The sequence below is a fragment of the Rhincodon typus genome, chromosome 2 (assembly GCF_021869965.1).
Source record: "Rhincodon typus isolate 14 chromosome 2, sRhiTyp1.1, whole genome shotgun sequence".
In the NCBI taxonomy this organism is placed as follows: Eukaryota; Metazoa; Chordata; class Chondrichthyes; order Orectolobiformes; family Rhincodontidae; genus Rhincodon; species Rhincodon typus.
Window position 1 is genome coordinate 118,408,067 of NC_063333.1, and position 11,487 is coordinate 118,419,553.

The 11,487-nt window shown below is 41.0% G+C and overlaps 1 protein-coding gene, 1 long non-coding RNA gene and 1 pseudogene across 4 annotated transcripts in view; 1 reads left to right on the forward strand and 2 right to left on the reverse strand.

The window, feature by feature from the left end:
- Window positions 1-2,474, reverse strand: part of LOC125485946 — a 71,780-nt gene extending 69,306 nt beyond the window's left edge. For 2 of the 3 annotated variants that reach the window (XR_007264660.1, XR_007264662.1), the window contains exon 1: window positions 2,379-2,474. This is a non-coding gene — a long non-coding RNA (uncharacterized LOC125485946). Of the gene's footprint in view, window positions 1-1,469; window positions 1,530-2,378 lie in introns of those variants that run through there. The other variant, XR_007264659.1, reaches the window with a different exon arrangement.
- fam8a1b (family with sequence similarity 8 member A1b) overlaps window positions 1,631-11,487 on the forward strand; it is a 27,860-nt gene continuing 18,003 nt past the window's right edge. The window contains exon 1 of the mRNA XM_048611464.1: window positions 1,631-2,279. Within this exon, the coding sequence (XP_048467421.1) occupies window positions 1,835-2,279 (445 nt within the window). The 5' untranslated portion in view covers window positions 1,631-1,834. The remainder of the gene's footprint in view (window positions 2,280-11,487) is intronic.
- The window catches only part of LOC125487093, a 6,539-nt pseudogene continuing 6,340 nt past the window's right edge, over window positions 11,289-11,487 (reverse strand).

Below are 11,487 nucleotides of genomic sequence, written 5' to 3' on the forward strand. Positions count from 1 at the left end.
AGCAAGAAACTTTGCATTCAAGGATATGCACCCAACTCAACGATCAGGCTGCATCTCCAGGTTTTTCAGTCCCGGTCAGAGGGTATACTCCCTTTGACACGACCTCGTTACTCACAGCATCCCTCGCTTGCATTACCTTGCCTTTTTGAGCTTTACTCGCTCAGCCAGAGATACCAGGCTCATATTGTTACGGACTTGCCTTGCTGTTTAGCGCAGACAAAAGAAATAGACTGTCATGGTTTTCAGCAGGCTTCAGTCAAGGATAGCCTTCCTTCTAGGGGCCCCATCCCATTAGGTCAAAGGCAGACTCTGATATCAACTCAAGGTAGTTAGAGTCAGGGTGATGAGTTGAAGGTTGGATAGCCCACCACCCATCTTGAGTCTTTCTGGCCTCTGGGGCTTTCATTCCGGGAGGAAAGCAGAGAGAGTCAGGTATTGAGAGGTGACAGGCAAATAAACTACAGGCGCTGGAATCCAAAGTAGACAAACAGTAGGCTGTAAGAACACAGCAAGCCAGGCAGCATCTGGAGGAAAGGAGAAGTCAATGTAACTGGGTGACACAATATTTACTTTTGGTGGCAGTGGAGAGGTGTCTGAGGGCATGCACAATTAGTGCTGAAAGGGTTGTGGTGAGTGAGAGAGTGTAAGGGACGGTGTTGCAGGCAATAGTAATTCATAGAGCATGAGCCTTGGTGAAGGATGAGTACAGGGGCAATTGCAAGTTATTGGAAAGGAGATGGTAGAACGTAAAACAAGGTCATTGCTTTCTTCCTACATTGCTGTACTTTCCTCCATACGGCACAGCCTGCTTTGTCCTGGCTGGCATGTCTAGTAACCCCCACTTCAGATGGTCAAACCTCATAAGTGAAATATTTATAATCCTGTTATATTTTTCAATACAGTACCTGTTATGGTCATGTCCACTGGAACCATCTGAAAAGACTTGGGGAGATTCACTGCTTGGTATCAGTCCAATTATTGATACCAGATGGGGAAGGATACTGAAGTGAAGCTCGATCTTGATAAACAATACAGTTTTACTACATAGTATTTAACAACTTGTTACATCTGAGTTACACTACAGTTCTTTGTATGACCTCAGATGAGACCTAAGAGTAAGTACACATTATTGTCAATTAGTTTTCGGTCATATGTAGACTTAGCACAAAACTGAAGTACTGCTTTAGCTCCCACCACATGGCCTTAAGAACGAAGCTTATCTCCTGATCTCAGTAACCCTTTCAGGTACTGTTTTATGTAAGCTTGGTGTTAAAAGTAATCTGTTGATCCACCACATTCTCAATCAGTCAGCTAATTTTTTTCACATCATGCACCTACCTCGTTCTTGCTACTGAAATAGCGTTCTTAATATCTCATTTGCGCTATAAAATATGAGACCAGATATATGCAAAGAAATGTTAATTTAGTTCTTGGGAAGTCGGGATATGAAGAGAAAACCAAACACATACCCAACTTGACTGATCCCACCAACAACTCTCCACACACTCCCACATCCGGGGGCAGCTGACTGACAGCAGAAGCTTGCGCTCCGCCTACCTGCCACGTGATCCACCGCCAAGCTCGTCCATTCTGGGCTCGCAGGGGTGAACTTGTCATTTGTACCATTGTGTTTCAGATTTCCTCAAATATGGAGATACTACGCTGTCTGATTAGCATTGTTCCTAGTGATTTTCTGTATAACAAGATGGCAGCAGCCTGATTTTGCTGTGTTTATTTTAAACGGAACAGTGTGGATCCAGACTGTCCAACCCCTCGCCTTGCTCCCACGGTGGTGTAGTTGCAGCGAGAGGTTCGCCAAGGCCCGTCAGTGACAATGGCGGAGAGCAGCGGCCCAGACAGGGACAGGGGCGGATCCTGCTCCTTTACCAACAACCCGGCTGGGAAAAGCCAGGTAGCCCCCGGGACTCCGGTCGGCGCTGGGGAATATTGCAGGAAAGTGCAGGAGTGGCTGTGGCAGTATTACAGCTACGTGCAATGGCAGAGCTGGGTAATGTTGATGGCCCCGCTCCCTCCTTATTACCCGTTCCCCAGCGGCGGGGCCAGGCAGAGCGAGGGGGAGGCGGCCGCTGCTCCCGCTCCCGGAGCTAACAACCTCTACAATCTCTTCCCCTTTTACCCGCCCTACCTCGGCGTTCCCACAGTGCCGCAAACCCCGGGTGAACAGCCTCAGCAGCGGGAGGTGGCAACTGGTTCGGCGAGCGGCGTCAGGCTGCCAGCCGCTAATGCGCAGCAACAGGCAGCAACTGTGCACCCGAGAGGTAAGGCACCACAAAAGATGTGTCAGCCGTTATGTGGGAGATTTGCGGTAGAAGAGGAACTAAATCTAATTGCAAACATCTTGCCTCCGCATTACCTACCGGGAGGAGCTTCGGGAACAGCCCCTAAACAAGATGAGAGCGACTGAAAACTAACACGAAGTCAGCTGTTAGAAAAGTGACACGCAGTGCTATTTGCACGCAGTTGTTTTCCCATGAAAACATTTGGCTGTTGCGCTTATCGGTAGACTGCAAAAGTTTATCTGATCGTAGCTCTGAACTGTACTTGATGTTGTAAAATGATTAATGGGTTCCAGGCATTGCAACCCTAAGCTATCCGCGAAGACTCATTTTAATTTGAATCTCACTCACAGAAACAACCTCAATATATATGGTTATCGGTACTTGTTTGCACTATAGGGGAAATAAGTTATTCCTAGTAATTCAGATTCAAACGAATCAAGCAAACTATTGTAGCATTGATGACAGCGAAATCTTAAGTGCCACTAGTTGTCAGTGAATAAGGACATGAAAACAGGAGTAGGCCGTCCAGCCTGTTGCACCACTCCATAAAACCAGCTGATCCGACCGTGCCCTCAACTGGACACGCTTGCCTACACATTACTCTGGGCTTCCTTAAAAATGTGTCTAATTCAGCCATGAATCTGTTCCTATATATGTTACTTCAATGCCACTTCCCCCACTTTCTTCCTATTCCTGATGTTATTGTTTTCTAGAAATGTCAGTCTCAGTCTTGAACCTGCTCTATGGCAGAGATTCCACAGACTTCTGGGGTAGAGAATTCCAAGGATTCACCACTTTGAGTGAATAAATGTATCTTCATCTCAGTCTTAAATGGCCTACACCTTATCTTGAGATTGGGTTCCTGGTTTTAGATTCACCAGCCAGATGAAATGTCTACATCTACATTGTTGATCCCTATAAGAATATTTAGGTTTCAATGAGATCATCTCCTGTTCTTCAAAACTTTAGGGAATATAGACCCAGTCTGCCCAGACTTCCCCTCATAAAACAATCTTGCCACACTGGATTCACTTCACTGTCACTCTCACTCCCTCACAGTTGTTCTCATTCCCACAATCTGGTGAAAGTTTTTGCATTCCTTGGGCAAATATATCCTTCATTAGATTAATGGAATCAAAGTTATACATAGTACTCCGGGTGAGGTATCACCAAATCTCTGTACAACTGTAGCAAGACATAATCTTGTACTTAAATTTTGTGAAGACCAACGTACAATATGTCCTTCTAGATTGCTTACTGCACCTGCATGCTAACTTTGTGACTCATGATCAAGGGCACCCACATCCCTTTGGATGCTTCAACTTCCTAAATGCTTGTTATTTAAGAAATAGTCAATTTCTGTTTTGTCTAATGAAGTGAATACTCTCATGCTTATTCACATTGTATTTCAAGTGCATGATCTAGCCCACGAATTTACCCTATCCAAGTTTTCTTCCTTGCATCTTTTCAAATTACCTTATGATGATCTTTGTGATACTCTACAACCTACAAGTCTGAGAATGATCAGTTATTTCTTACTCTCTGCTTTTTGTCTAAGTCTGTCAAACATGAGTTCTCTTTTATTGATTCCTGCTGACTCTGCCCAATTTTGCCGTTCTTTTCTAAGTATTCACTTATCACATCCTTTATAATGTGATTTTCCAGTGAGCAGAAACCTTTCCAGAATCTATTGAATTTTGAAAGGTAACCACAAATGCATTTACTTTCTTTTTAATCGCCACCTTCAGCATTCTTAGATGAAGCTCATCTGGTCACGTGTATTAATCAAACTTCAATTCAGTTAACATTTCGAGTGCCATCTCTTTACTATTCATTTCTTTTAGTTCCTAGTTTCATAAGCCCCTTCGTCCCCTGTATTTCCAGGAGATGTTTTGGATCTTCTTTGAAGACCAGTGCAAGGTAACCGTTCAGTTTCTCTGCCGTTCTCCTGTTCTCCACAATAAATACAAGGTTGAATCAAAACAAGTTAAAACCAGGCACCTTAGTGAATATAGAATAAAGCCACTCAAATGCAGTAAAACTAATATAGACTACTTGAGCTATGTTCTTAGAATATATGGTGATTCCCTCAACTCCCTGATTAGTTTTTCACTTGCATTTTACTGACCACAGCCCAAAATCGAGTACAAAAATCTCTCCTATCAAAACCACACACCACCCTGACTTGGAAACATATCATTCTTCCTTCTCTGTTTGTGGGCCAAAATCCTGGACTTCACTTCCTACATTACTGTGTGTGCAGCTATGCCACATGGACTGCAATGATTCAAGATGGCAGTTCATCGCTACTTTCTCAAAGGCAATAATGCTGACCTAGCAAACATGTTCCACATCTTAACAAATAACACTTGAACAACTGGACTAAAGTAGCTATGTATCAGGCACTGAATTTGGCAGTTTAAGACCGAGATATGGGAGCAGAATTAGGTCATTCGATCCATTGAGTCTCCTCTGCCATTTGATCATAGCTGATATGTTTTTCAACCTGGTTCCTCTGCCATCTCCCCTTACCAATCAAGAGCCTAACTACCTCTATCATAAATACGCTCACTGATTTGGTTTCCATAGTCCTCTTTGGCAGTGAGTTCCACAGAATAGCCACCACCTGGCTGAAGAAATTCCTTCTCATCTTCGTTCTAAAGAGTCATCCTTTCACACTCAGGTTGTGCACTTGGGTCCTGGTCTCTCCTGCTGGTGGAAAAGTCTTTTCCACGTCCACTTCATTCAGGCCTCGGTATTCTTAAGTTTCAATCAGATCCCCCTCATCATTCTAAACTTCGAGTACAAACTCGTAGTTCTCAACTGCTCCTCATATGATAAGCCCTTCATCCCTGGGATCATTTTTGTAAACTTCCTTTGTACGCCCTCCAATTCCAGCACATCCATTCCTTAGATATGGTGCCCAAAATTGCTCTCAGTATTCCACATGCAATCTGACCAGAGCCTTGTATGGCTTCAGTTCATTTCTGGTATTCTTGCCCTCTTGAAATGAATGCTAACATTGCGCTTGCCTTCTTAATTGCCAACTAAACCTGCATTTTAACCTTAGGGACTTTGGAGTCTTAGTTCAGGATTCCCTTTCTTGCTTTAGATTTCCAAAGCCTTTCTCTGTTCATAAAATTTTCTACGCCTCTATTCTTCCTACCATCATGTGTAACCTCTCACTTTCCCACATCATATTTCATCCACCTCTTTGCCGCTTCCTAGGCGGTCCAAATCCTTCTGCAGTCTCACCGCTTCTCCAGCACTGCCTGCCCTCTGCCTATCTTTGTGTTATCTGCAAACTTACATTTGATTTAATCACTGGAAAATGGTTTTATTGCTAAATGCTGGGACATTTTGAAGTTATTAACATATTTTATTAGCACTATGTGGGCATCTGATGATACCTGTACAGTGTATCTTTGCTGCTAAATTTGAGAACAGTAAAGGCAATGGATGTAGGTAGGGATTGCAGAAGGAAATGGCTTATCTATTTGGTCGGACTGATGAATGAAAGATGTAACATTGGTAGAAAAAAATATGACTCGTATTTCAATTAGCTCGTAAATAGATGTGGTCACTTTAGAAGTCTGGACAGTGTGTTGACTGCCTCAGATATAACACATCTATGTGAGAAAAAGACAATTGAAAAATAGCAACTTGTGTAGTGCATTTAAGAGGTTAGGTTCCTTCTTAACATCTGTTTTTGCTGATATTTCTGGTTCATGAGATTTATGCAATTTTTCTCCAACTAAAAGTGCATCTTCCTTGTTTTTGTGATCTCCTGTCTCCTAATAAGCTGAGGATCCCTTATGCTTAATTAACTCTCCACCCATCTTTAAAGATTTGTATATGCCACAATTCTTTCTGTTACTGCACTCCCTTTAAAATTGGATTATTTAGTTTGATACCTCTCCTCATTCTCCCAGTCAAAATACATTTGTATGACTCCAGACTACTGCAAAACCTAAAAAGTGACTTAGTATGGAGTTCTGAGTCTCCTGCATAGTTGTGAGCAGTACTGAATTTTGTTAGAGCTGCCATTTTTATTTTTCAAATATAGCTGGAGAGTTCAGGTTGTTTGTGCTGCACTCCATCTGGCACATCTGTCCATTTGAAAGTGTCATGTAAACAAAGCATATGATGCAATTGTAGTTGTAGAAAAGTAACAAATCTTAGTCTAAAAGGGCAGAAAACTTACCAGGGAAAGACCATCTATTTGAAACATAATTGATTAAAGTAATTGAAAGAACCATATCCTGTCCTAATTCTGACATTGATCACCTGAACTTCATAGCTGGGAATTAATACTTATTGATAGAATAGCAACTAGGCTGTAACTTCCTATTTACTGCAATGAAATTTTGCAGCCTTCAAGGACTGGTTGACTTAAACACTGCTCCACCTTACCACAGATGACTTTCCCTGGCCTTCGTGGAGCTTTAAAGTAAGGGCAAGGTAAGGGGTTTGAGTATAGGGAGAGTTTAAAAACTCAAATCACAAAAATTGAGACAATAGAACAATGTGTAATAATGTGGATATAGGCAGATGAAATGGGAGACAAAGGGACAGTAACAGTGCCTTGGTGAGTCATACCTTGCAGCCCAACTCGTTCATGCTGACCAGGTTTCCTAAACTGAACTAGTCTATTTGCCTGCATTTGCCCCATATCCCTCTAAACCTTTCCTATCCATGTATATGTCTTTTAAATGATGTAATTGTACCTGCACCTACCACTTCCTCTAGCAGCTTGTTCCATATACTCACCACCCTGTGTAGAAAATGTTGCCCCTCAGGTTCCTTTTAAATCTTTCCCTTCTCACCGTAAACATATGTCCCCTAGTTTAGGTCGTCCCTACCTTTGGGAAAAGACCATGACTATTCACCTTACCTATGCCCCTCAAGATTTTATAAACCTCCATAAGGTCACCCCTCAGCCTCTTATGTTCCAAGGAAAAAAAGCCTCAATCTATCCAGCCTCTCCTTTTAACTCGAACCTTCTGGTCTCAGTAACACCTTTGTAAATCTTTTTGCACACTTTCCAGTTTAATAACAAGTGAGATCCATCCAGAGAATAATAGTTATTTTTAAAAATATAAAAGCCCTTTATTGAAAGCACAAGGTCTATTCAATAAGCTGGATGAACTAGAGTACAAATAGGGCCAAACTTTCTGTGCTCAAATGAGGCTGAGTACCTACCTCAGCCTTCTCGCCATGTGAACATAAACTAGGGAGTCATAATGCTGGGTCAACAATACCACGTTATCAGCCAGTTACCTGATTGAAAATTGGTAGCTCGCCCACTGTTCTGAAATTCTTAAGCTTGTTAAGGACCCAATCAGATGTGATTTTTGTCACCTGCTGTATTTTTCAGACATTGCCTGTATCGGCAGTTTTGGCATAAGGCAAAGAGAAAAGACCTTCTACCGAAACCATTGTTGAATGTAGCAGCATGTTCTGATGGGGAAAGTGGTGGTGTCTGATTTTTTTAAAAAAATTTTTAAAACGAAAAAGTGAGCATTTAATTGATACAAAAAAAGAGTGAATTGAAGAGCAGGGAGTCTTTAAAGTTGTGTGTAGCTGTGACTGACTTCTGTTCACGATATTGTCCCTCAGCATGGCATCCCTGCCTGCAGTTCCAGTTCAACCTGGAGGCTCACCTTTGTGCTGCTAATTGGCTTCCTTCATGCCTGACAGCCACTAACTCGCCATCCGATGCTCATTGGATAAACTGAGACTTAAGGGGCGGAAGTGAGCACACCATTCCCTTTTTCCTTTCTGCTTCCTTCATCCAGCTGGAAGATACAAAATCCAACCCATGGGAATAAATGGATCGGATCTGATCATTATTACAGAGATATGGTTACAAGGTAACCAAAGTTGGGGAAATAAATATTGCAGGGCATTCAGCATTTTCAAAAGTTAGGTAGAATGGACAAGAAGCGGGTGTAATCATGCTTAAAAGTAGCATATTTCAATCACAAACGAGGTCTTAAACTTCAACCAAGTCACTTATGTAGGTGCAAAGGGAGAGCTGGCTAAGACTGATTGGATAAAGATGCAAAAGGTTATGGTGATAAATAAATATTGGGAGACAGTTATAGAAATAATTCAATATTTCCACAAAAATACGTCCCATTTTAAAAAAAAAAGGTCAGTAAAATAGATCTATCTGTAGCTTACTAAAAAGGTTAAGAATACCATATGAAGGCTTATCACATGAAGAATAGCAGTAAGTCTGAGGGTCTGATGTGTTTTGACAACTAACAAAGGGCCAGCAAAAACGTTGATTTAAAATGAGAATAAAATTGCGGTGAGAGTAAAGTAGTCAGGAATCTAAAAATAAGAGATAACAGGGTGTAGAGCTGGATGAACACAGCAGGCCAAGCAGCATCAGAGAAGCAGGAAAGCTGACGTTTCGGGCCTAGACCCTTCTTCAGAAAATTCTTTGAGTTTTAGAAGTATACTTAAAAAAAAAAAAGTAGCTCAAATAAATGTTGGTCCCTTGGAGGCAAAGATAAAAGTAATCATCATGAGGGATGAGGAAAGAACAAGCGCATTGAACAAATATTTATCTCATTTCGCAGTAAAAGATACAAGTTACAAATCAGAACTAGAGGGTAACCTGGAGGCTGTGAAGAGTGAGGAAATTGATATCTGCAGAAGTAAAGTACTGGAGAAACTTAAGAGGGCCACATCTAATGAATCGTCAGGACTTAATGGTCTGCATCTTAGGAATATAAGAGATAATGGAAAGACCAGAAATCATTTTCCAAACTTCCCTTGATTCTACAGCAGTCCCAGTGGATTGGAAGTTAGAAAACGTAACACCACTATTCAGGAAATTAGGGAGAGAGAAAACAGGGACATAATACAACCCATTTGATCTGACATTGGTTATTGGGAATGTGCTGGAATATTAATAGGGAAGTCTTATTTATGCACTTAAGAAGAAATCTTAGTATCGTCAAACAAAGTCAACAGGTTTTTTTAAAAGAGAAATTGTTTAACAACTTTAATATTTTGTTAAGATATACCTAGTAGGGTAGATGAAAGTGAACAAGTAGATGTAAGATTCTTACATTTCCAAATGGCATTTGATATGATGCCACATGAAAGATTAATAGCCTGGCTGAGGGCTTGTGAGGTTGGGTAATATATCAGCATAAAAAGCAGATAGGTTAATAGACAAGAATAAAAGATTAAGAGTAAAGAGATTTTAATTACAGGTGGTTCCCAATTGACAAATATCTGACTTAAGAACGCTCGTACTTATGAAAGAGATCCCATATTAGTATTAATTTTAAGGATCTGACGTGAACGTTTTCTCATACTTAAGCACGGCTATTTTATATTGAACTATATTGTGTTTCGACTTGTGTACAAATCAACTTATGAACATACTTGGGAATAGAATCCGTTTATGATCCAGTAATTTCCGGTACTTGAGTTCCACAATGGTCAGTACTGGGCCCTCAACTATTTACAATCTATACTAATGATTTAGATGAAAAGCTAGAAAATAACATATCAGTTTGGCTATAGTAAAGGCAAGTTGTTAGGAAGATGTAAAGAAATACAGACATGTTGCTGCTCACTTACCCAACATGGCGGATAGAATGTAATACCGGTAATTGAGGTTATTCACTTTGTTTTTAAAAATAGGTGAAGAGTATGTTTTAAAAGGTATAAAACTTTGGTAAAACTTGTAAAATGGACACTGTGTACAGGTACAGCAAGAAAGCAGGATGAGAGATGGATATTGGTCTTTGTTACTAGGAGATTGGAGTACAGGAGAAAAATATCATGTTACAATTGTACGGGACTTTGAGGCCACACCTGGAATATTGTATGCAGCTTGGCCTCTATATAAGCAAGAGCACTTGCAAGGCAAGTATAATATAGTAGAGGTTCGCTAAATTAGTCTCTGGATTGAGAGGCTGGATCAATTGGGTCAGTTTTCTCCGGAGATTTGAAGAATTGTGAGGTGATGTAATTGAAACATACAAGATTCTGAAAAGCTTGACAGATTATATATAGAGAATTTGTTTTCCCCTGGCTTCATAAGAATGAAGGCAGAACCAAAGGTTAAGGAGCGATCATTCAGGATTGAGATTAGGATGAATTTCTTCACTTGGAGGGCTACAGCGTTGTGGATGCTCCACGTTGAATATGTTTCACAGTGAGAAAGATAGATTTTTGGTGTTTTAAGGAATCGAGGGACTTGGAAAAGTGAAGTCGAAGGTCATATCAAATAGTAGGCCAGACCTGATGAGCTGCATGGCCCATTGTATCTATTTCTTGCACTCTTTTATGTTCAGTTGCATCTATTGGGAAATTGCAATTGAGAGACAAATATTGCAAATTTTACAATAACATGTATTACATAGTCAAAGGTACCAGTTGTTCACAGCATATCATCCAGTTTGCCATGTCGAAACCTTGATGATTTCCTGTGGGTTATCAGAGAGATCATATGAATAAGTCAGTCTTTTGCACAATGCCTATTTGTCTCTGCATGTGCATGTCCCCACTGTTTCCTTCCTTTATCAATGAATTCTTGGATGTAAATGCTTGCTGATTCTGTAATCTATATTTCTGGAAGATTAGCAATGTCTGTTTTACTGTGAATTTGGACAGTGGACAGACAAATGGTACGCTAATGCAGTACTAAAATGATTCCACTCTGTAATTTGTTGAGACTGTCAATGTGATATTGCCTATCTCCAACCTTAGAGTTGCAATGCTTCATTGATTAATAATTTCCTCTGGCCTGTTACTGGGTGAAATCCTGGAACTGCCTACCTTACAGCCCCGTGGAAACACCCTTTATTTTAAACAAAAAAAAGAGCACAATGAACCAGGCAAAAAGTTGAGGGCAGCAATCTGTTGCTTGATATAGTGGCAAGCCTGCAGTGTGTGTGTTGTCAGAATGTTGCTCAGACACAGGGTACTGACCACTAAGTAATAGCACAGCAGAGTTCTTCATTCTGTAATCTCCATATTCTCTTCCTCCTCCTCTGCCTCTTTCTCGGCTGGCTTCTCATAAGCCTTCTCCGAGGGTGTCACTATCATTCCGTCACAAGTGGACATTTCCACAGCTACAGATAGTAGGAACTGCAGATGCTGGAGAATCCGAGACAACAAGGTGCAGGGCTGGATGAACACAGCAGGCCAAGCAGCA